This window comes from Miscanthus floridulus, chromosome 11 (genome assembly GCF_019320115.1).
Source record: "Miscanthus floridulus cultivar M001 chromosome 11, ASM1932011v1, whole genome shotgun sequence".
NCBI lineage: Eukaryota > Viridiplantae > Streptophyta > Magnoliopsida > Poales > Poaceae > Miscanthus > Miscanthus floridulus.
This window is the reverse complement of record NC_089590.1, coordinates 89,054,130-89,079,022: the sequence shown is the minus strand read 5'-3', so window position 1 is coordinate 89,079,022 and position 24,893 is coordinate 89,054,130. Positions and strand designations below refer to the sequence as shown.

General features: G+C 45.9%; 2 protein-coding genes, 1 long non-coding RNA gene and 1 pseudogene across 4 annotated transcripts; 2 read left to right on the top strand and 2 right to left on the bottom strand.

Moving 5' to 3' along the window:
- The first annotated feature begins 758 nt into the window (after window positions 1-758).
- LOC136491541 (G-type lectin S-receptor-like serine/threonine-protein kinase At1g11410) lies at window positions 759-3,236 on the top strand. Its single transcript, XM_066487861.1, has 6 exons — window positions 759-984; window positions 1,396-1,598; window positions 1,712-1,922; window positions 2,021-2,258; window positions 2,491-2,641; window positions 2,757-3,236. The coding sequence occupies exons 1-6, from the start codon at window positions 933-935 to the stop codon at window positions 3,051-3,053; spliced, it is 1,152 nt and encodes a 383-aa protein (XP_066343958.1). The 5' UTR covers window positions 759-932; the 3' UTR covers window positions 3,054-3,236.
- LOC136491544 (uncharacterized) lies at window positions 2,640-7,901 on the bottom strand. 2 transcript variants are annotated; one of them, XR_010768081.1, is made up of 3 exons: window positions 7,661-7,901; window positions 2,881-2,988; window positions 2,640-2,765 (listed from the first exon to the last, which is right to left on the bottom strand). It is a non-coding gene; the product is annotated as an uncharacterized lncRNA (long non-coding RNA). The 2 variants fall into 2 exon arrangements; XR_010768080.1 differs by having other exon boundaries at window positions 2,665-2,765; window positions 2,829-2,988.
- Window positions 7,902-11,934: 4,033 nt separating this feature from the next.
- On the top strand, window positions 11,935-18,212 carry LOC136492415 (G-type lectin S-receptor-like serine/threonine-protein kinase At4g27290; annotated as a pseudogene).
- A 2,466-nt stretch (window positions 18,213-20,678) lies between these two features.
- On the bottom strand, window positions 20,679-23,936 carry LOC136492414 (diacylglycerol kinase 1-like). The gene is made up of 9 exons (XM_066488434.1): window positions 23,869-23,936; window positions 22,632-22,854; window positions 22,389-22,511; window positions 22,174-22,302; window positions 21,670-21,755; window positions 21,341-21,464; window positions 21,154-21,202; window positions 20,857-20,939; window positions 20,679-20,738 (listed from the first exon to the last, which is right to left on the bottom strand). Exons 2-9 carry the CDS (start codon window positions 22,851-22,853, stop codon window positions 20,679-20,681), a joined length of 876 nt encoding a protein of 291 aa, XP_066344531.1. The 5' UTR covers window position 22,854; window positions 23,869-23,936.
- Between the last annotated feature and the right edge of the window lie 957 nt (window positions 23,937-24,893).

Genomic DNA, 24,893 nt, shown 5'->3' with positions numbered 1-24,893 from the left:
GCAATGTAGGGATAGTTTGTCGAAATATGGTGTCAGCTCCATCCAGCTCTAATTTTACGCAGATAATACAGTACAATATTCAGGTGTTAGGGATAAGGACTTGCGACCGTCTTATCAGCAATGAGCCAAGGAGTGACTCTGATGGTCAAGGTATGCACATTCCGCGTCTGAAGTTTCAGAATCGGTCATCCAGAACGGGGGGCCTTGTTTAGATTGCAAATTTTTGCAATCTGGACACTGTAGCACGTTTCGTTTGTATTTGACAAACTTTGTCCGATTATGGACTAACTAGGCTCAAAAGATTCGTTTCGTGATTTACAACAAAACTATGCAATTAGTTAATTTTTTTACCTACATTTAATGCTCCATGCATGCGTCTAAAAATTGATGTGATAGAGAGAGAGTGAAAAAACTTGGAATTTTGAGGCAATCTAAACAAGGCCTGGCTATTGGGGAGTCATCCCAGCTTAGTTCTTGCTTGTTGTTTTGTCGTGCATGTACCTATCAAACTCTTTTGTCCTAACCTGCTAATGACATTTTTTACAAATTAAAATATTATTTACTTCTATAGCAAGCTACGCGTTCAGGCGTGGCATCTACAGATAGTGGCATCTCGCAATAGTCAAATTCAATCACGTAAACAAGTACTGAACTCTTCAGTATTGTCGTCTAAGCCAAGATGTCAAACAAGATAAACCCTATATAATAGCATCATGTTCCATGATCATATCAAACTAACAGTTTTGTTTTTCTATCATCACACGACATTACCTAGTTGACCAAATGGCTCTGTTGAAAAGAGGAGCATTAGGGATTCCTGGCTTGCAAAAGGCACGCAATTACCTGTTTGACCTGCATTCGTATGTGCCAAGCATAAAAGCCTGATGTATTGTGTGTGTTGGTCGTAAGGTACTAGCTTCCTGATTAACATCATGCATTTCTGCGTGTTTGGTTTCCTGAAGAGGCACATCATCAAGCAAATAGGTGATATGATGCTTTCTGCCTTATTCTTACATACATCTGAGCTTCTATGGTCTTCAGTCTTCTTGTTCTCTTCTTCTTTCTTTCTTTTCTTTTTATTTGTTTTTTTATGAAGTTATGTCCAAAATTGACAAACGAATAGCCTCATACGCACTTGATAAAGATGCTTTCTTCTTTTTTATCAGCATATTTTTCAATCCATTCTAACGCTGTAACTTTCCAAATCCTGCTGTCGCTCAGATTATGGAACTTGCACGTTGATATTTGATTTAGTATCAGTGTAATTTCCATGGCAGCACATTTTAGAAGTAACTGTCATTGTTTTATTTACATGGATTGTTATGTAGGTTTGTTGAATGCTCCAAACAAAAAGGAGTATGTTTGTGACTTTGTTAACTTTTCACTAAATTGCAGGCGCACGGAGAACACGGAAACCATTATTTCAGATTGCTAGAGAAGATAGATCAACATCAGCTGCAGATGATAACATATACGAAGATGATTCGGTGAAAAGATCAATTTTGAGCTCACCATTAGTTGAATTCAGCACTGTTTATTCAGCAACGAACAATTTCAGTGAAAAGCTTGGTGAAGGTGGATTTGGTCCAGTTTTCAAGGTGGAGTATTGGAAACTTCATATACTTCCTCCAACTGTTATGATATGGTTGAGTTTGTTTAATTAATTCTTTTCATCTGGATAAGCATAGTGGATACTTGATGTTATCTCCAGGGGATACTACCAGATGGCCAAGAGATTGCTATTAAGAGGCTATCTAAAAGCTCCGGGCAGGGATTGGAAGAGTTCAAGAATGAGGTGACGGTTCTATCCAAGCTGCAACACAGGAACTTAGTGAGGCTTTTTGGTTGTTGTATTCATGGGGAAGAGAAGATGATGTTGTATGAATACATGCCCAACAAGAGTCTTGACTCATTTATTTTCAGTAAGTTTCAGTTACTCGCATTTCTGATTTTATACGAATACTTTATACAGTAAATGAATTTTTGTATTGACCTTTAATACTTACTATAATTTTTTCAGATGAAAGTAAGAGACTTGTATTAGGCTGGAAATTACGATACAAGATTATTCAGGGAATTGAAAGAGGGTTACTGTACCTTCATCAGGATTCCAGGCTGAAAATTATCCATAGGGATCTCAAAGCAAGCAATATTTTACTAGATGATGATTTCAACCCCAAGATATCAGACTTTGGCATGGCTAGAATTTTCGGTGAACACCAGCTTCAAGACCTTACTCGTCGAATTGTCGGCACCTAGTAAGGCTGCTTTTCTCTTTTTCTCGCTACAGCATATGGCTGAACAGGGAGTTCCATTCCATTGCATTCATCTGCTTCTGTAATGGTTGTTTTAGTGCTGCTCAGTAATTGCATCTTCTTTAAAGTAACCTTTCTAATCTTACTGCTTTATTCGGATAATAGACAAATTAATTCCAATTCTACATAGCATCACCTGGCAACAAGCTAATCTGATAAAATCTGTGGAACGCAGTGGCTACATCTCCCCGGAGTATGCAATGGAGGGTAAATTCTCTGATAAATCTGACGTCTTCAGTTTCGGTGTTCTGGTCCTAGAGATTGTGAGTGGACGCAGGAACAGCTCTTTTGTCGATGATGAATGGTCAATGAACCTCTTGGGCTATGTAAGATAACGATGTCTCCCCCACTCACCATACTTGTTGTCAAATCAAAACTAGAGAATATCCATGAACTTTTTGCTTGCCAATTGCCTTATCTAATTCACAACGTATGTTCCAGGCATGGACCCTGTGGAAGGAAGGCAGTGTCTCAGAGCTTATCGATCCGCTTATGGGAACAACATACACTTACGATGAAGTCTGCAGATGCATTCAGGTGGGTCTCCTGTGCGTGCAGGAGTTACCAGCTGAGAGGCCAACCATGTCCCTGGTGCTCAGGATGTTGAGTGGTGACGTTACGATTCCGTCTCCGAAGCAAGCTGCATTTTTTGTTGGAAGATCTCCTCGTGTTCCTGCGGATGACAACAATGCCGAATCAGGGAATCAATTAACGTACACGGATCTTCAGGGCAGATAGTTTCACTGTCTCAGGCTGCCCAAGTTTCACACTGCATTATCATCTTCCTATTACCAAGTATGTACAGAGAGTATATTTATAAGCAGCAGGGAGCAACTCCAGCTGATCCCTCAAAAAAAAGTTTGTACGGAATGCTTATTTCAAAATATAGTACTGTATTTGGGTATAGATTTACTTGTAAGTTGTAGCTCGTGAACTGTATTCGTATTTGAGAATCCTGAGTGCATGTGTGTATATGTGTACACTATGACATATGAGATTCTTGTGAAAATTGGTATCCTGCTGTTGTGTGGATCGCGGATCAAATGTGATGCTCGGGCCCTGGTCCTGCTAAGAACTGCTCGTCCTCATCTTTCTCGAATCAAGTAGCATGGCAGGCGATGTCTTGCCTTTGAATTTTACCATCTGTCGAACGCCTTGCTACCGGACATGAAGGCCGGCAAGAACCTGTGGACGGCGGTACCTCACGTAGTGGCGATCGGCCGGCGGCGGCCCGGCCACCGGGCCCTATCGAGTCTCGACGCAGAGATAGAGACGAGCGATTCTGCCAGAGAACTGTGGGTGTGGCACGGCGACCTGAAAATGTATCGCACGGGGCCGTGGAACGGCCACTAGTTCAACGGCGTCCCGGAGATGTCTCGTACGCGGACATGCTCGCGTACCAGCTCAGGCGCTCAGGCTCAGCTGGCGGTTAGACTTAAATTTTAAAAAATAGAAAATCCTTCAATACGTCGGATGAAGATAATTTTTATATTTAAATTATAGTACTCAATGAGATCTACAACTTTATAGTTTTAATTTTTTTTCATTTGAGAACGGTAAGATGCTCGAAAAAATAATATAAAATTTCAGCACCATAATAATCGCCTACTAGCGCTTGCCGCATTAGAGCATTAATATATTATTTGTATGGAGTTAAATGAAAATACTTTTTATACCAAAGTTGTAGCTCTCAATAAGATCTATAACTTTGTAGTTTTGAGTTTTTTTTCATTTGAGGACGTTAAGATGCTTAAAAAAGCAATATAAAATTTCGACGCCTCCCGAAAATATTAAAAGTTACTGTTTATATGCCAAAATCGCCCAGAAGGTTGAAAATTGAACGGTTTCGAGAGTTGAAGGGCCAAAGTTATCCGGTTTTGAAGTTCGAGGTTGAAATCCGGACTTTGAAGAAAGTTGAAGGGTGTAAATTGGACTTTACCTTTTACTCTGTGGCTAACTTGTGATGGGTGATATTACTCTTAATTTGGAGTTTCTATTTTATAAACTTTATTTTCTAATTATTTTCGTATTTAAAGATATTAATTTTTAAAAACGTCTATTCACCCCCTCTAGATGGCATCCTAGTCCTTTCAAACTGCAAGTAGGCCGGCAGCGAAAATGTAAGTGTCATTTATAAATTGTAATATCAAAAAAAATGCAGGGTCTTCTTCTCTTACGCAATATGCTAGAAATCAAACATGACAAAGTCAAACTTTGACCTAGCTGATGTCTTCCGGATTGAGTAAAGTGCGTACTTACTTTCTGTAATTCTGTTCGTACAAACATTAACAAAAATTGAAAACATGAATGCATGTTTCGAGGTACTCCAAGAGTTTCCTAAATTCCTTCTTAATCCTTAGGTTTTTAACAAGGTGAGAAAAAATCTCTCTCCATCAACTTCTAATTCATCCTCCTAATCTTTTAGAACTTGGGAAAAGTCACAATGTTCCGCGTAAAGTTACGCGCTTCCGAGTGGCGCGTATCTTCTCTCTCTCACGTGTGTTTGTTGGGCAATCTAAAATTGGAAGGGCGTGAAAAGAATAAAGAGTAGGAAAGAGTTCCTGATGTAAATGTACAAGAGAAAAAGAATATATAAAAGTGGTTAGGATAATTTAGAAATACTACATGATTTCTGATGTAAAATTATCTTCTATATTTTAGGAGTGAATTATTAGAAACTCTTAGAGATTGCCTTCTTTATTTCTTCCTATATTTTTCTTAGAAGTTATAAAACTTTATGTTTTTAGAAAGAAAATATTGGACTAAACCCAAATCCCCAATAATGGTCATCAGAGATGAAAACGGTACCGATATTTTTCGACCGTATTCGAAACCGAATCCGTTTAGAGAGGTTGAGATATGTCCGTATCCGAGTCCGGATATTCAACATCCGATACCGTATCCGTATCCGAATACTCAAATCGCATATTTATGATGTCGATATCCAATCGTATCCTATCCGACATAGTTGACACTATCCGTATTCGAATTCGAATCCAGACAGAAATATGAAAACAAATGTAATATCGGTGATATCAGTCCGTATCCAATCCATTTTCATCCCTGATGGTCATGGATACAATATTCATCCATCTTCTCCTCCTCTTGTTTATGCTACTTTGTCCCATAGCCATTGCCGCCGTCGTGTCTGACACGCTCGGCAAGGGCCACAACATCACCGACGGCGAGACGCTCATCTCAGCCGACGGGACATTCACCTTGGGATTCTTCTCTCCCAGGGCGTCAACCAAGTCATACCTCGGCATCTGGTTCTCGGCGTCCAGTGTCACCGTCTGCTGGGTGGCAAACGGCGATCGCCCTGTGAACGACAACTCCGGCGTTCTGGTCGTCAGAGACACGGGAAGCCTTCTGCTGCTAGATGGCTCTGGCCAGGTCACATGGTCGTCGAACTCCACCAGCTCATTGTCATCGGCCGAGGCGCAGCTCCTCAACTCCGGCAACCTCGTCGTCCGCGACGGAGGCAGCAGCAGCAGCAGCGCCATCCTGTGGCAGTCGTTCGATCACCCGTCGAACACCTTGCTGTCCGGCATGAAGCTGGGCAAGAACAAGTGGACCGGCGCCGAGTGGTACCTCACGTCGTGGCGCTTAGCCGACGACCCGTCGCCGGGTGCCTACCGCCGCGCGCCACCACCACCACCTCCACAGCCATCGCAGCCGTAGGCGATCTTCCCCTACGGCATGCCCCAGACCAGCGGGACAGGGGTGCCCCTCCACTTGCTGCGGTGGCCGGCCTCGCCGTCTCCCATCCCGTCGTGGGCGATGGGCTCGACGACTTCGCCCATCTACACGATGGCCACGACCCCTACACCGTCGACAGCCGCGGTCGCGGCGTCCTCCGGGGCGCGCCAGCCGCCCCCGACCAGCGGCATCGGCTATGGAGGGACGGACGGTACCCTCGTCTACGGTGGAGGCAGGTACTCCGGCGGCGCCCTATACGTGGAGGACTCGTCTGCCGCTGCTCCCAACGGCGCCCATGCCCCTCCCAAATTTTACAAGCTGGAGTTCCGACTACCTACGGACCTTGGGTCCCATCTTGTGGGATTTCGAGGCCATGACGCTGTCCTTCTGGCGTGAGGGCAGACGCGTCCTTTGGCAGGGCGTGCGCAGCCTCGACGCGGTGGCTCTACAGCAGCACCTCGCTGCACTCTCCGCCGACGCCCAGCAGCCGCTGATGGACTTGTTGCTGCAGTAGCAGAGCGCAGTCGTCGATGAGCCCACAGGGCTCCCACCGCACGGCACAGTCCCTCGTCGACGAGTTTCGCACCCTCTACCCTGCCTTCCAGCTCGAGGACGAGCTGTTTGCGCAGGCGGGGAGAGATGTTATGACCGGCACCCATTATACGAGGTGTAGGCCCATGTTATGGCAAGCGGAGTCGGCCAGGGGCCATGTGGTACTGTAGCGCACGAAGATTAGATTGGTTTGGTTTGTTAGGAAAGAGATATGTTAGATTGATTCGGTTAGGATATTTTCTTAGGGGTCAACCATCCCTATAAAAAGAGAACAATGTATCAGTTATAATCAAGCAGAAACAATCTATTGTTTCTGGCTTCCCCTGGGAGCCGAGAGTTCCTAACCCTAGCCGCCTCTACTGTTCACGCGTGAACAGTACCGTTGTTACTGTAGCTACACAAGGGTTCTAGGGCTACGGCCGCCGCCGCGCCGTCTTCGTCGTGCACTTCGACCTCGCCCTCCAACCTCCCACGCATACAACCTACGGTCCCTCTCTAGCAGGACCAAGGTTCTAGCAGCTAGCCAACTGTATCTCCAATCTAAATAATTTAGATTGGAAGACAGTTTGAATGCCTCCTATAAAAAAATCGGAAGACAGTTTGAATGTTTAACTTATATATGCGGAGTCCAATTCAGATGTTTAAGAACAAACCAATCATACGTTGCATGAGCTATTGTTTAGATTTTCTGATGCAGTTTTCCAGGATTTGAACCAGTAAAAATATGTGGTGTGAGTCTTAGCTCTTAAGATGATTGTGCTAGCCAACTGTATCTCCAATCTGGACCAGTTTGGCACCGCTCCTGCGTGCTCCGGATCCGGCACTGTTCACGCACTGTAGCCGGAGCCGCAGGAGCTAAAAAACGAGCTCCGCCGGCTTCGTGAACAGTGCCCAGTGAACAGTGAGACGAAAAAGTAGGAGAGAGGAAAACAGCTTCGATGAACAGTGTTGCTACAGTATAGGAGAGAGAAAAACGGCTTCATAAACAGTACCGGTGTCGATGGAAGCCGGAGCCATCGGAGCCGAAACAAACGAGTCTAAATAATTTAGGCTGACGTCAGTTGTGAGAAGTCAAGAATTCTAGATGTACGTACCTCACTTCCGCCCAGGGGATTGTGGAGTTTCGGACTTGCATACGCCGCCGCCTTCTTCGGACGATGAGTTCTGCGGCGCCGGTGAGGATGAAGATAGCGACGACAGCAATTACAATGGCTTCCATCCGGGCTTCGGCGGTGGTGGCGGCGGCGGCGGTGCGCGGCCGTGGACGACTCGGTTCGCCGGTCCGGACAAGCCGCGTCTCAGGCGGGGCTCCGGGCCAGCTTTCCGGGCGCGGGAAACGAGGGATGCAGTCCTAATTGGTGGTGTCAGCTGCGACGCGTGTCAAGGAGCCCCTGGATGGGAGGTGGACTTCGCTGCCATGTGCCCGGGCTCACCCTCCTCTTCTGTCAGGGTCGCAGCGGTTGACCCAATGGTGGACGAAGCCGCGGCAGTGCGTCAAGGACTGCGACAGCGACGCACGCCACTCCATCGACATTTGCCCGCGTCGTGCACGCTCTTCCTGCGCCCCGCGCCGTGGCATCGTGGGGTCCGCCCTAGTGGCCGATGGGGATCTGCTCAACACTCGCATGCTTCGCGGGCCGTCCTGGTCGGATGATGGGCCTGACCTGCTGTTCGGTGGCAGTGGTGGCACCTGTGATATTGGGCCAACGGCCCAGCCGCTTTCGCTGGAGGAGCTGGAGGTGGATATCTGTCTCTCGGGCCCGGAAGACGCGCCTGGGCTGGGGCAGACCGGCCAGGCCAGGGCCTACTTCTCAGCCGACGTCGTTCGACGACGTTGCGACTGTTCGCGGCCCTGCGACGTCGCCTACACCTTTGCTGTCCCAGCCTCCCAGGAGCTCACCGTGGGGCCGAGCGTGACCCTCTCCGGGGAACCACTCCTGGCCGTCGACCACCTCTGGTTGCGAGTCGACGCTGCCACCCGTGGTGATGTTGCTACACCGCGGCCCATGACGACTGATGACTTCGTCTCCTCCTTCAAGAAGCCGCTGGAGCCGCCGGTCATCTTGTCGACACCGCAACTACGGCAGACTAGATCGACCAGGGTGGCGGCTCAGGAACCAAGCGATGAGGAGCTGATCCCGAAGAGGAGAGCAAGACTTGCGGCGAAGAGCAAACACAGGGAACCCAAGCCGGAAGCTCAGGTCCGCAAGGTGATGATGAAGCGCCTCGGCGTCCATGTTGACACGGAGCTCCCCGACGAGGCCTCGTTTGATGAGTTCCAAACGGCCTTCACCAAACCTCTGTCTGAATCCACTAGGGAGGTGATGCTGGTTCTGTTCCCGGGTAGGAAGCAGCGGGCCTTGGGGTCCGTTCGCGCCGCCTAGTTGGGTGCAGGCAGGGTTCAGGACGCTCTCCGCAGTCTGTCCGTTTTGGTCGCAAAACTCTGACGTCATGTAATCACTTTGTGTGTATCCAGTAGCTAGGGAAGTGGTTCCTTGGTGGCTACTCGCCATCGAGCCTGTCTTAAGTTGTTGTCTGAAACTCTCTCTTAACGAAATACGGGTGAATGGCCTGACCGGGGGAAAAAATCCTACTCAGGCTACAGTGGCGACAAGAAGTTCTAGGATATAACTGTTCATATTGGCTGTTCGCCTGTTCGGGTCAACAAATGGGGTAAGTGCCAATGATTAGACAGTACTTGACTACCAGTAGCTCACCAGCTCTGCGTACACAATTGGCGTCGAACATTGTTGTTGTTGGCCTGTTGCAGACTTCACAACAGGAAACGGCTGATTTGCCGGGAGCAAAAAAATTTGCCGGGTGCTTTTTATCGGGCACCCGGCAAAGAAATTCTTTGCCGGGTGCCAGGCCTGGCGGCACCCGGCAAATAAAGGCCTCCGGCAAAGCAACTTTTGCCGGGTGCGGGCACTCGGCAAATTCCAGCCGTCGGCAAAAATTGGTTTTTGCCGGGTGCCGGCCACTCGGCAAAATATGGCCGCCGGCAAAAGTGGCCGGCTTGACGGCGGCCAGCTGCCGTCAGCCTTTGCCGGGTGCCACGCCGTTAGGCACCCGGCAAAGATTTTTTTTAATTTTTTTTTTAAATTTCTTTGCCGGGTGCCCCATGACCTGGCACCCGGCAAAGGCTTCTTTGCCGGGTGCCCGGGGTGGCACCCGGCAAATTATTTTTTTGTTTTTGTTTTTTTGACCCCATTTTTTTTGTGGGGACTTGCTACAGTAAATATATCCCTATTTCAAAATTTGGGACAATTATGAGTTTTTTAACTATATTTCCTTAATTTTTAGGCAGTCGACATGTGGAGATGTCTGGGTTTTAGGCAGTCGACGTCGCAACTTACTCGAAACTTTCTTAATTTTTTACCAGGGCCTCCACATGTGATAACAAGACACATCGACAAGTTTCGTGATTTTCGGACATCGTTTGGATTTTATATAATTTAAATAAACTTCCCCCGCGAGTACATCGTCATGTTACGACAACATGATGCGCGACATTTCATGCCACTTCCTGCATACGGCCTCGACATAGCCTAAATATCATAAATACTATTTTTTGAATGACCAAATTCCATTATTTCATGTACCTGCAATTCAAATTTGGAATAGTCGGAAAAATTCAATGAAACGAAAAAAATTAAGGAAATATAGTTAAAAAGCTCATAATTATCCCAAATTTTAAAATAGGGATATATTTACTGTAGCAAGTCCCTACAAAAAAATGGGGTAAAAAAAAACAAAAAACAAAAATAATTTGCCGGGTGCCACCCCGGGCACCCGACAAAGAAGCCTTTGCCGGGTGCCTGGTCATGGGTCACCCGGCAAAGAAATTAAAAAAAAATAAAAAAATTCTTTACCGGGTGCCGTCGTCAGCAGGCACCCGGCAAAGGCCCATGACTAAAAAGGCCGGCCCACGTCCCAACCCTAATCTATTCCAGCAGACGGTTCGACCCCGCGCCTGCGCTCCGCCGCCGCCACCGCTGCCCTCGCGCTCCGTCCAGCTGATGGGGCTCGCCGGGTTTGAGACGGGCCGGTCCGCCTCCGAAGACGCCGCGGGCCCGCCCCCGGCCTCCCCCGTCTCGCGTTCCAGATCAGGCGGGGCCGCCCTGGGCTCCGCCGGGAAGCCGCCACTCGGGGGCGGCCGTCTGCGGTCCTCCTTGTCCGACGGCTCCGATGCTGCCGACGAGGACCCCAGGTGCTTGATCAGGAACCTTGACGACGGCAGAGAGTACGTGAAAATATTAATCTAATTTATCTTCAATTCTAATGTGTAAATATTAATTTTCAGTGTAAATGCAAAGTTCAGGCTACAATAGAATGTGGAATACCTGAAAGTAGGATATCAGTCACGGAAATTAGATCCGAACATAACTCATTAAGAACACAAAAGCTGTGTAATAACAATATGTCATATTAGAAACATCGTGATCACACACCAGCTCAACTTATTTATTGTTGGGTTTGGGCGTACATAACTTGGCATCCAGATCTGGCATAGTGCAACTGGTGCACTGTCTGGAAAGGAAAACTTGACCAGCTGCCATTTATGCATTTTCGTTTTTGCGATAGGTAAATTGACTTTATTGCTCCCACGTGTACCCAAGCTTTTACCATGTGCATAAGACCCAGGTGCTCTCTACATGTAACTAAGACATGGTCTCTACACGCTTATACATTGCCATTTTACTATGGTTTTAATTTCTGTCTCAGTGCATCTAGAAAGTTCAGCACGTAAAAACTAAGCAGGAATTACACTGCAGGTTCCTAAACTTGCCTGGTCGTCTCAACTAACCCCTCAAACTTTTAGAGCCCCTTGAACTTGCATGGGTCTCACCAAAACCCCTGAACAGAAGCAAAGTTTAGGGGGTTAAATCAGACAACTGTGCAAGTTTAGGGACTAGGTGTGACAACTGTGCCAGTTGAAGGAGATGAGAAAGTAATTTGCAAGTTTGCCTGGCTAGCCGGCTAGGTGACTACCGCTACCGCACAAGTTCAGAGACCTACAACACAGTTCTTTCTTAACTTATTGGCATTTGGAGAACCTATTGTCTATGATCTGGATGATATTTTTGTGTGCTGTCAAAATGTAGATATTTGAGTCCTACATTTGAATGTCAGCTAACCAGTTTCATGATACTGAACTGGAATTGAAAGTATATGAGGACAGCCAGACACCATGCACAGCATTTTTGTTTTTTTTGCTAGGTACTTGTCTTGCTCGTCTCTTGGTATACTTGCTGCTGTTAGTAAAGGCATATCCATTTCTACAGCATGTTGAATTTGAAGTATAATTATTATGAATTCATTGTAGTTTCCTGCTAGTTCAGCATCCCTTATATCCATCTTTTAGTTCCTGCAGTATTTGCTTTCATCATCAATGGATAAAACAGTACGGTTGTGACACATGTCAAGCACTTATTGTTTGAAAACCTTCTCACACACTGACTATGGTACGAACATCACTTCAGAATCACCCCACCCCGTCCCTCTCACTGTCTAAGCACTGCAACAACATTGTCCGTCTAATATAATTTCTTTTTGATTCAGTGACTTGCATCCAGTTCAATCCTGTTGATGATAGATACTTCATTAGTGGTTCCCTGGATGAAAAGGTTCGTATCTGGAGTATTCCAAAGCGTGAAATTGTTGATTGGGTCGATCTTCATGAAATGGTTACTGCTGCCTGCTATACTCCAGATGGAAAGGTTTGAATTTGATCTATTTCATAGTTTCTTAATTTTGGTCAAGTGGAGCTGCTAGTTGTTCATCCTAATACCTTAAGATGTTGTCTCAGGGCGCGCTGGTTGGGTCCCACAAGGGCAGTTGCCATCTGTATGATACATCTGGTACATCGGCTTGCATTTTAGTTCTGTTCTCAACTCTCATTCAAAGACCTTATTTCCTGTTCGGTGTCTTGCAAGCCTAACCTTATATTTTTCCTTTCTCCTGGCTAGATGACATGCTTTGCTACAAAACACAGATCGACCTGCAAAACAAGAGAAGAAAATCTAGCCAGAAGAAAATAACAGGATTTCAGGTGCTTATTTTGACTAAACATTGTGTTGTGATGTGAATCATTCTGCACCAGAGTTAAGATATTTTTGGTTTGTTAAACTGAATAATAGCTCCTTAAACAGTTTGTCCCAGGGGATTCTTCAGTGGTCATAATCGCATCTGCAGATTCATCCCAGCTTTGCCGAGTGCCAGGGCTAGGGCACCCGGCAAAGTTTTTTCAAAAAAAAAAAAAAAAAAATTCTTTGCCGGGTGCCCCATGACCTGGCACCCGGCAAAGAAATTACGAAAAAAAAATAAAAAAACTCTTTGCCGGGTGCCCCCGCGGTGCGACACCCGGCAAAGAAATTATAAAAATAAAATAAAAAAATCTTTGCCGGGTGCCTCCCCGGCACGGCACCCGGCAAAGAAAATTTGAAAAAAAATTAAAAAAATCTTTGCCGGGTGTCTCTGACATGGCACCCGGCAAAGCAAGGGATGACGGAGCCGGCGCCGTAACGACCACTTTTCTTTGCCGGGTGCCGGGTTTGCACTCGGCAAAGTCTTTGCCGGGTGCCCGATAAAAAGCACCCGGCAAAGAAATCTTTGCCGACTAACTTTTTGCCGGAGGCTCTTTGCCGAGTGCTGCACCCGGCAAAGGCTTTGCCGAGTGCAAAGTAGCCTTTGCCGGGTGCATTCGGCACCCGGCAAAGCGCCTGAATCCAGTAGTGCTTAGCTGTGGACCCCTTCTGCTATAATTATATTACCACTTATATGTGAGGTGTCTAATTTTTTACTGTACTTCAACATGTAATTTTGTAATTGTTTAGTTATAGAAAAATTGTAAATTATCTATCGTTAGTTGTCCTTTTAATTGCATTAGTTGTTGGTTGGTTGTATAAAATTATAACTTGAAAATTCAGCACATAAAATCTAGCAGCTCCCATATACTACTGCGAGATGACCAAGTCTCGGAAGAAGCTTGACCTCTCCAACTGCCAATCCAAGCATGCAACATTTTTTTTAGAAAGAATGGAAAAAGTTTTGCCGCTAGTTTTATTAGACGATGAAGAGGAAAAAAACTGTACATGAAATTACAAGAATGAAGACGTGCAATTGCCTGCCTGACAGCTCCTCCCCCAAGCAACTAACAACAGAGAAACGACTGAACTTGACACCGATAATTTTGAGAACAAAAAACTACCACCCAAGTGGGAAGGCCTATATCTAACCACGACGACCACTGAAGCAAGACTACCTAGGGCACCTAAACCTTTAAATAGCTTGAGACCCTTGATGCATCGGTGCCATTGCAAGTCAATACTGCATGATCTCATCTTTGCAAATAAAAGCCACTTGTCTTAGGTTGAGATATTTCTGTTGGAAGATCCTTCTATTTCTCTCTTTTCATATATTTCACCGGAAGTATATTAAAATCTCGTCCACATCCCTTCTCTGGGTCTTGTCAAATTTTCACTGACATCTACACCAATAGTTATATATTGACCCTGCAGTGCTAACTAGATCCAATACTGACAAGTTGAACCGCTGCTTTAAAATGCCCCAAACCTCCTTGGTGAACGGACAATCCTTGCATAGATGAAATGGTGTTTCCTGATCATTACTGCAAAGCTTGCAATCTGTATCGTCGGTCCATCCGCGTTTGAACAGGTTGTTTGCGGTTAGGATTTTCTTATGCATCAACGCCCATGCAAAAAAACGACATTTTTGCTCCGCTTTAGCCTTCCAAATAGGGTTATTTTGATCCTACTAAAGACTCCAACAAACTATATATGTCTATATGTACCTGATAAGCACTTAGTGTGGTATATAGACACGATCTACTGTCCATCTCCAGGTAATATCAGCATGTCTTCAGGAATGTCTTTGGCCTAGTTATGCTTCGAGCGAAATAAAAATACTTCCCTAGAATATCAGTTCATGGCTAGATCAGATTCTGTAATTGAGCTTATCTTTTTCATTTCTTTTCATGTTTCCTGAACTAAGCTTTGAGCTCTGAATCTCTTGTTTTGTTTCTGTTCTTTCTTTCAATAAATTTCAGTAGGGGCGCAAGCCCCTCCTGTTCCTTCAAAAAAAAAAAATATCATCCTTAGCCGTATCATTCAGCTGAACTCCACTAGAGCATCGAGCGTGTACACGGTTATACGGGCCTGTTTGGATGTTGCCTCCCAGGCAGCTCCGAACCCAGGCAGGGCTCCCAGGCGTCCCATTTTGGACGCCTAGGGCCAGGATCAGTTGTCTGGCAGGGCGCGATCCAAACAGGGCCTACTTGCATGCCAGGTCGCAGCATGGGCATATATGCGCAACTCATCCGAGATCTCTCCTGCATACGAGGGGTGTTTACCTTGTGCAAAAACCACAAAACATCGTCAATGGCAAACAGCATCCTCCACCTCTTCTCCTCCGTGTTCCTTCTTGCTCTCACAGCTGCTCCTGCTCCTAATGCTGCGTCCGACATCCTCAGTAAGGGCCGCAACATCACTGACGGCGATAAGCTCGTCTCGGCCGGAGGATCATTCACCCTCGGCTTCTTCTCTCCCGGGGTGGCAAACAAGAGATACCTCGGAGTATGGTTCTCCGTTTCCGAGGACGCCGTCTGCTGGGTAGCCAACCGTGACCGCCCACTCGCCGACACTTCCGGAGCACTTGTGATCACTGACGCCGGGAGCCTCCTCTTGCTCGACGGCTCCGGCCAAGTCGTGTGGTCTTCAAACACGACTAGTGGTGGCGCCACCTCCCCAGCATCGGCGCAGCTACTTGAGTCCGGAAACCTCGTCGTGCTGAGCGACCCGAGCAGCAGCGCCGTCGTCATATGGCAGTCGTTCGACCACCCGTCCAACACCTTGCTCCCCGGCATGAAGATCGGCAAGAACCTGTGGACCGGGGCCGAGTGGCGCCTCACGTCGTGGCGTTCGGCCAGCGACCCTTCGTCCGGGAGGTACTGGTACACGACCGACACGAGGGGCGTGCCGGAAAACGTTCTCCGGGACGGCGACGTCGAGAGGTACCGGACGGGTCCCTGGAACGGGCTGTGGTTCAGCGGCATCCCGGAGATGGCGACGTACTCTGACATGTTCGCGTACGAGCTGACCGTCAGCCCCGGCGAGGTCACGTACGGGTACGTCGCCAGGGCCGGGGCGCCCTTGTCCCGCCTGCTGCTGACCGACGACGGGGTGGTGCAGCGCCTGGTGTGGGACGCGGCCATCCGCGCGTGGAAGAACTTCTACCAGGGCCCGAGGGACGTGTGCGACGCGTACGGCAGGTGCGGTGCGTTCGGCGTGTGCGATGCCGGCGCGGCGTCCACGTCGTTCTGCGGCTGCGCCAGGGGGTTCAGCCCCGCGTCCCCCGCGGGGTGGAAGATGCGGGACTACTCGGGCGGTTGCCGGCGGAATGTGGCGCTGGACTGCGCCGCCGCCGGCAACGGGACGATGGCGACGGCGACAGCAGACGGCTTCCTGCGGGTGCGGGGGGTGAAGCTCCCCGACGCGGACAATGTGTCCGTGGATGCGGGCGTCACGTTGGAGGAGTGCGGCGCGAGGTGCATGGCCAACTGCTCCTGCGTGGCCTACGCCCCCATGGACATCCGCGGCGGCGGCGGCGCCGGGAGTGGCTGCATCATGTGGACGGATGGCCTCGTCGATCTGCGCCTTGTGGATGGAGGGCAGGACCTCTATCTGAGGTCTGCAAGATCTGAACTAGGTATGCCTAGTTGCCTACTACAAATTTTACCATGTTCCTGAATTTCTGCTGCTACTTTTTGGCATCCTTTCTAATGGAAAAAGTTAGTATATAAAATCCTTGGGTCTGCATCGATCCATGTCGATGAACACAGCCATTGCTTTCTCATGATCTCATCTGCTTGACATACTAGCTTTGTCCTTTGATGATCATTACTGCGAAACTGACAGGTGAAGTCAAACCACCGCACCGGCCATCTCCTACTGCTCGGGTTGTTGGTGCATCCGTGTCTTCCTTCGTCATGGTTCTGCTTATTATTTTCGTCGTCCTACTCATGATTAGGAGGCATCTGACATCTAGAATCTCAGGTGATTTAACAAATCCGATTACTTCTTTCCCCCCTTTATTTCAGCACTCAACCTCCTGTAATTTTCAATAGAAAAGAAAACGAGAAATTTCACTTTGCATATATAAGCTAATTTCCAGTACATGTTGATCCATGTTCCAGCTACTCATAGTACTCAGGTTATTCTTGCTCCCACCGTCCCTTCTGTTCAACTGTCTAGCATGAAAGCAGCAACAAAAGATTTTCACGAAAACAACATCATTGGCCGAGGTGGATTTGGCATCGTTTACGAGGTCTGATGTCTGTAGGTCGCCTTCATTATGCTGAATATCTATTTTTCTGTTAAAAGTTTGTGACATAATATGTAAGTATATATGAAATCAGGGCATGCTAGATGATGGAACGAAGGTTGCCGTAAAGAGGCTGATCGTACATTCTTCGCTTACTTATGATCAATGTGAAACAGCTTTCATCAGAGAAGTAGAACTGATGTCAAAACTAAGGCATGGGAATCTTATTCAGCTCCTTTCTTACTGCAAAGATGGAAACGAGCGTCTACTAGTCTACGAGTACATGCAGAATAAGAGCTTGAGTTTCTACATATTCGGTATACACTGACTCGTAATCTGTCATGCATTCTTTTGTCTGGAGATCATTTTAACCTCCTGGCACTTGAAAGTTCTCATGTTCTGTGCATGCATCAAACTGACAGGAAACGACCCCAAACTCCGTGCTTCTCTGAATTGGGAGCGAAGGCTGGAAATCATTCGTGGGGTTGCCAAAGGCGTTGCTTATCTCCATGGAGAATTAAGCGAGGAAGTCATTCACAGGGATCTAAAACCATCCAACATACTTCTGGACGACAATTTTAGACCTAAGATAGCGGATTTTGGTACCGCAAAAACATTCGTTGAGGATCAGACAACTCAAACAAATTTCAGACACCGTATGATTGAACCTTAACCCTTCATCTGATGTTCTATTAATTTGGCTACATCATGTACATGTATTACATTTTCCCCAAAAATTTGAGCTGACATATTTTTTATAACCAAATTAAAGGGGGTATACTGCTCCAGAGTACGCAATGCAAGGAAACCTGACACTGAAATGCGACGTCTACAGCTTCGGAGTAGTCATACTGAATATAATAAGTGGCCCAAGAGAAAGAACCATGCCACCACTCCTGCCCTATGTGAGTACACCGATAGCCAGAAATTCCATATTGTTACGGTTCATTAATTTCTCATGAAGTAGGCATAAACTTTGTAGCTCTTTTGCAGGCCTGGGATTGTTGGAGCCAGCATAAGATCGAGAACCTTCTCGATTCAGCCATGGAAGAGCCTGAGTTTGGGCTTCTACTTGCATTAGAGAAATGCGTTCAGATAGGCCTTCTTTGTGTGCAACAGCTGCCAGATGATAGGCCTACCATGTCTGCAGTGGTTACAATGCTAAACAGTGATGATTCAGAGATCTACCCGCCCAAAATGCCAATGTTCGACGACGGCCTCACTGGGTCTCCTTCACACGCTGCGTTCAACGACGGTGGTGCAATAGAGAGACACCATCGATCTCATTTAACATGCCCATGCTAATATAGCCTGGACTAGCACTGAAGCAGCCTGAAACTTCTTTTTCAGTAAAAATGAAGCAGCCTGAAACTGGCCTATATAACTTCTGGTTGTTCTTCTTTTGCCCATTTTATTGTCACGTAATCACCTTCGTTTTTAAACATGTCCCTTTCTTTTGGTGTAAGTGTAACCGTCCATGGTCCTAGATCTAATATATACACCGTAATTCGGGTAAATCCGTACATGCCTCTCACGAGAGGGCCAATTGCCTTTGCTTTTCAGAGCAACAAGAGGGAAAAGCGCGCCCATTGCTAGGCTGTTTGAAAGATGGGCCGTCGAATTCAGGCCCAGTACATAGGCTTCGCAAGGTCTCAGCCCATAGTATTATTGGGCCTCAACGGGTTAGCTCAACTTCGAGACTGAACCGGCCCAACTCTGAATTTCAATCGAAGTCGTGGCTGAAAATCTGTCTGTCGACAGTCGGTTCCATTAGCCTCCTCCCAATGGCAGCGCTCGACAGGCAGTCGTCATCAGCCACCGCCCTAGGTCAACGCCCGCTCCTTGCTCCCCGTGCTGCATAGAAAAAGAAGCGGCGACACCGACGCCGTCGCCGTGGTCCACACCAGTCAGCGTCTCTTTCTTGCCAAGAGAGGAGCTTTGTTCTTCGATTCACCGGTGCCCCTGGCTTGCTGGTTGCTGGCTGCTGTTCGACGTAGGCGTCATTTTCGAGCGGTCGCTGTACCATGACCTGGCCTATTCCAGAATCACTCAAGCTTCGACGAATCGTTGGAGTAAGGGTACTGATGAGCGAGCTCGGCAAGAGTTTCATAAAGCTGTTGCTATTTCACGCTGTTTTCTAGATCGAGTGATCATGCAGCAACTGCGAAAAGGGCCGGCTTGTGCATGTCTTGCCGATCAATCAGACACAAAAGTCAGCAGTCCAACCACCGGGAAAGAAAGATGAAAGATGGCAATACAAAAGTCTACGGTCGTATTCGTTTGATTTCAGCAGATATGTTTACTCTGTTGCGTGCAGAGTCATGCATGTGAGGTAATATGTTTACGCCGTCCTCGTCTTGCATGTTCACGAGGCTTGGAGGGCTTTGTTTGTAGCCGTCCAAGCTGAGCTATTTCGGCCACCATCAGTTTTCAGTTCAGACTACAGAACAATGGAGAAAGAGCCGGGCCGGACAGTGAAAATATGAAGCTAACCCAGTCTGGTACTCTGGTTGAATTGGTTGTGCATGCATACCCTACAGGACTAGTGGATGTGACTCCCCTTTATGTGCATGTACCAGTGGCAGCGTCAGTCACGTATCATCCATGAGCTAGCAGTTTTTGCGCATCTTGTAGCTTATCCGTTCATGGACAAAGCCAATTTTGTATTGCATGCCACCACTCGTACGCATCGTGATTTTTTTTATAATGGAGTTCCTCTTTTACAGGAGGACTATAGGCTTAAATTAATTTTCATCATTAGAAAAAAGTAGTAGAAATGTTTAGAGTACATATATAAATAATTCCTAGGTAACATTTGTGCTTAACGTTAAAGTTTCTTCCAAAATATTGCATCATCAACAAGACATGTATGACGGTATATGATGCTTAATTGAAATGTGCATAATGCTTGTAGATTATATGACACTATGGGTCCCATTCAGATTGAAATCTTTTACATGAATTCAGAATTGTACAAGGGGCCCCAGTTTCAAATCTAAACCCTACAATTTCATAAAAATCTGATGAAAAGCTATCTAAATTAAATTTAAAAAATGAAATATACAAGAGTTAGTTAGAATGATCCAAAGGAAATATGAATGAAGCATTTTTTTTCTCGAACATGCAAAATGTTTGCATGTCTTTGTATTAAGGTAAAGAAAATATTCAATACAACACGCTTTAGCGGCGCTCTAGGAGATCAATAAATTATACATGAAAGCTCGGATCCTCCCTTGTTGTACATGAAGCGTTATTGTTGGGAAAGTGGATCCCAGCAAGGTGAGTCTAGATGGGCCGTCAAAAAGGTGAGTCTAGATGGAGCCTCCGCCTGAGCGAAGGCTCGGGATGGAGATGAGTACACAAGTGGGCCCGTAGGTGGTTAGGGTTTTATAAATAGCATTCAACTCTCTCCTTTAAATAGGGTTTGGTTTCTCCTTTTATAGGGCGCTATTCATAGGGATATCGTTTTACAATTCTACCCTCTGATAGCTAAGGCATATTCCTATGAATATTCCCGTACAAGTTTATTCTTCTAGGGACAACTTGGGTCTTCCCTACTTCCACCGTCTTTGCTTCATGGGCCTCAGCGGCAGGCTTGTTGGAGGCCCATCTTCAGCTCGGGATCTTCGCGCCGTGGGGTTCCCTCTTCAATCGGCGGAGGCTCTCACAGGTTCCTGGCGCCTCCGCCTGGATGGCCTCCTCCTTCACTCCGCTCCGAGCCTACAGTATATTATGATCAAAACGAGAAGCATTATAGGCTGCATTAGTGACTCAGTACCTTGAAGAAAGATGGTTTAGGGAATGTTTAAATCCAAGCTTAGCATATGTACCCTGCATTAAAGAAATGCATTATACTAACCATGCTGGTGGGGTTTGCAAATCCTAATGACCCATCAAGTTAAGTGAAAAAGAGTAGTATATTCGAAAAAAAAATAAAAAGAAAATATACCTGATTTCTTAGCTGGTGTCTGAACTTCTCTGGATTTCTCTTTCTTTCAGAGTGGAATTCATAGGATACTTGTGCGTCCATTCCTGCAGTATGTTCAAATTATGACTATCATGGTTACTAACCTTCTCCTGTATCTACTGCAAACAGGAATACATAAGGATTTACTGGGACATCACAATTCCCTGTTAGAAATGGCGAAAGTTTGCATCTACTGTAGGTACCACACACCATCAAACATTCTTGATGAAAATGTTTATGATTCTAAGTGGTAGAATGAACACTACAGAGAACTCTTACCCAAGCTAAAATAATTCCAGAATCCTCCACGGAATGTGTGGTAGCCCACCTGAAAAAGGAAAGTCAATAAGATGCTGCTCTATATTACATATGGCACTTAAAACAAGAGCATGACTATCAAAGTCTGCCTTTACATTATAAGTAAAAGTAACAGAAAAAGGTTGCATCTGTGAAAGATATTTCTTACCAAATTGAGAGAATCGCAAGCTGATACACGGTGGAAAGCATGCAATGAATGTGGAAGATCTAAGGGAGCAATAGGATCGCATGGGCCTTCCTGTGGAATTCGCATCCTCATGATGATATGCCAACTGAAACAGAAAAATACAACTACAAGTTAAACCGAGTGTTTTCTTTCGTACGCTACACATAAGGACATGTTCTAATGTTGCTAAGATAAGTGGAACAATAATTGGAAAAGAGCATAAAACAGTTCGCCATATGAGATAGACGAACGAGCTCATGCAGTGTCATGAGCAAAAGATTATCTTTAGTTCTTTGTAAGCAAGACGATACCTATCAATATTCATTTCTCTTGCTCCTTTTACTTGACCCAGGAATGATTTCACTGCTGCTTGGTCAGTAGCTGGATTCTTCTTTCCCTGCAGTCAGATTAAAATACAATATTGATTTTCAGAATTGTAAAACTTGGTACAAGCCTATAACTCCTAAAAAACATGGCAATTGAACTGGCAGAATTGCATGGAAACAACATCATACTAATTTAATAACAAATTTCCCAATTTTCTACATTAAAATGAAAACTTGTGTTCCTTAACAGAGACTGATGCTCGGGCATAACATTTCTGTCAGCAAACATTAATAAAAATAGTGTGTTTCTTGTGGCTAGCTTTTATGGTTTTATTGTGTTTGTTTAATAGTCAAACAAGAAATTTAACTATATTTCTTCATTTGCACAAAAAACATAAATTTTCCAGGCACATAAAACACAGAGATGTAGAATATTAATCATAATTAGGAATTCAGTATGCTCAAAATAAGCAAAAGACGTTAACGTACCCATCCAAATGAAAAAGGGAGGTTGTTTCCGGTTCCTAGAGGCACAGTAGCAACAGGAGGGGGATGTGATAGCTTCAGATCACTAACTACTCCAAGCAACCAACTTGCCGTGCCGTCACCACCAGCAACCTATATTTAAAAGATCCTTGGTTAATAAAAGGACATATCTAACCGGAAATTCATTGGACTCAAAAATTCAAAAGTAGGTTTCTCACAATTAGCCTTAAGCTCTTATGAATTTGAGTAGCAATGAGGTCACTGTTAGACTTGAGCTTTTCAAAGTTGCAGTATAATCTGTGTAGAACCTTATCAGGAGCCTCTTCTGAGAGATCAAAAACCTTTGAAAAAAAATAGAGTGGATCCAACAATGAGAAAATGATTTGAAGTATTACAATAGTATAGTGTAGGGGAATGCATATTTTTGGTGTTACAGCATTGATAAACCGCTAGCTATTTACCTGCGCTTCATTGAGAAGTTCACGGTATGTTTTGATCAGACTGCTTCCCAGCTGGCCACCACTTTTAGAATTGATGAAGACTACCACAGGGCAACATGGCACACTATCAACAGTGACTCGTTCAGAGTCCGGCTTCAGTATGTAATCAGGGATGTAGTAGTCTGTCAGTGGCCCACATGAGCTGTGGCAGGAACCATTAGTGCCATTTCTGTGTAGTTCCATCCTGCAAAAACAATTTCATGAGTAAATCATAATTGATTCCCCCGCTCCTCCATCATCAACAATGCGGCGCAGGAGCAGGAGAAGTGGAAAGAAAATTAGAAGGTGCAGGATGGCCAAAATTAATTGTAATGTTATATTATTTCACCACAGCCATCTTGTTTACAAAATCTCAAACAATTAAAGAAAAAAAACATGCTATCCACATTTTACAGGATTGTTGATGTAGTATCTCTATAGCGACAAAAAGTAATCTGAGCAATCACCAATAGGAACAGGATATTCCCCTAAATAAAACATTATTAAAAATCACCTACAAAAAAGAAATATGCTAGAACGAAGAGAACATTATTAAAAATTCCTTACTCCTGAAACTATTCTCGCCCAATTTTGAATATCCTCAATTCGCATTATTATATATTGCTGTCTCTTAATACTATATGCTACTCCATGTAACAAGAAACAAAAAACAGCGTAAAATATGACAAAGTATACAAAAAGCGTGCAGCCTAGAGCGAATAAAGAAATCGGAACCTACTGATTCTTTTCGCAACTATTTCTATAATCATACTTTGTTCGAAAGATCTTTTTTCGAAAAGAATAATGGAAGTAGAGAGATCGCAGATCGTAATGTCAACCAGTTTTTCCTCGGTGAAACAAAACAATGCCACAATGCTCCCACAATGTCTGCAAAACTAGCAGCAACCGAGTGAAATTGTGCGCCAACGAAACAAAAATGGGGATCCCAAGCCCATGGACGAGAGGGTCGGGAAGCTAGGCTTGACCCTGTGCGCATCCGGGGCTCGGGCATGCAATCAGAGTACGACGGGGAGGAAAGGTAGAGTGCAAGAACCAACCACCGAGCCGAGGCAAGGATCGAGATCTAGCAAGATCTCGATTACCGGCAAGGGCACCGTAATTGGGACACGGCATCCAAAAAGGCCAAGAAAGAAAGAATCCGCAGGCAAGATCCCCCGTGAGAAGACAGAGCAGAGGCGGTCGGTTCCCTGGAGTTTACCTGGAATCTCAAGAATCGGGGCGTCCTCCCCGCGTCCTATGTGTGGATTCGGCTCCCCGAGGACATTAACTGGGTGTGGTTTGGGCCTGGAGAGAGGAGAGGCAGGTATTAATAGGGAGACCCGAGACCCGACGGAGGCGAGCCGAGGAGAGGACGACAAGGAAGCAGCGGTGAAAGAAGAAAGGGACCTCTGGACGGAGTCCGTTCGAATTGACGGTCGTTCGATGGTGCTGCAATTGTCCTCCTCCGGCGCTGCATCCACTGGCATTGGACCGCATCACGTCACGTGATGGCACCTCGTCCTCGCTTTCCCATTTTCCCATCTTTTTCTTCCTCTTTTCCTTTGTGCTGGTTAACCTGCCAAGTTTACATTGTTTCCTCCTTTCCCAAATTATATGGTTCATTAATTATAGCTATCAGAAGTTACAAAATACAACAACATCAAATTGGTAATAATTAAGTTGTCCATAAATATGTATTGATATTGTATTTTCCGAATTTTAGATGTTAATATTTTCCATAAACACTGGTCAAAATTAGTGAAGTTGGCCTAAGGCAGAGGTAACAGAGGGAGTAACTATTAGTTGAAGTTGCAATTTATGTAGCATTATTGGTATCAGTCACAATCTCATTTTTTTTTCACAAGTTGGTTATGGGGTCTTCCAATTGTTGTTTTTAACTAACATGTTCTCTAGTGTTATTCCTCAGCAAGAAGAAACATATTATGTAGTGGTACTAGCAATTTGAGACAAGCTTGTACCAAGACTAGCATCTCATTCAATGCTCCGGCCGCCTCCCAGGCAGAGTTTGCACGTGCGCCACCGTTGTCTCTAGGTTGGTCAAGTTTGCGCGTGTGCCGCCGCCGCCCTCTGCAGAGCTCGCACGCGTGACTCCGCCGCCCCAGCCGAGCTCCCCAGTGGGCCGTCGCCTCTTGGCAGAGTTTGCGCATGCGCCACCGTCGCCTCCCGGCTGGTCGAGTTTGCGCGCGTGCCACCGCTGCCTCTGTAGAGCTCGCACGGTGCCGC

Coding starts and splice junctions, on each gene's coding strand:
- LOC136492414 (XM_066488434.1), bottom strand. CDS start 22,853: ATGGAACTACACAGAAATGGCACTAATGGTTCCTGCCACAGCTCATGT. Junction 22,303..22,388: donor ATAAGAGCTTAAGGCTAATT/GTGAGAAACCTA, acceptor TTTTAAATATAG/GTTGCTGGTGGTGACGGCAC. Junction 21,756..22,173: donor TCCCTTTTTCATTTGGATGG/GTACGTTAACGT, acceptor ATCTGACTGCAG/GGAAAGAAGAATCCAGCTAC.
- LOC136491541 (XM_066487861.1), top strand. CDS start 933: ATGCATTTCTGCGTGTTTGGTTTCCTGAAGAGGCACATCATCAAGCAA. Junction 985..1,395: donor GCACATCATCAAGCAAATAG/GTGATATGATGC, acceptor ACTAAATTGCAG/GCGCACGGAGAACACGGAAA. Junction 1,923..2,020: donor TCTTGACTCATTTATTTTCA/GTAAGTTTCAGT, acceptor TAATTTTTTCAG/ATGAAAGTAAGAGACTTGTA.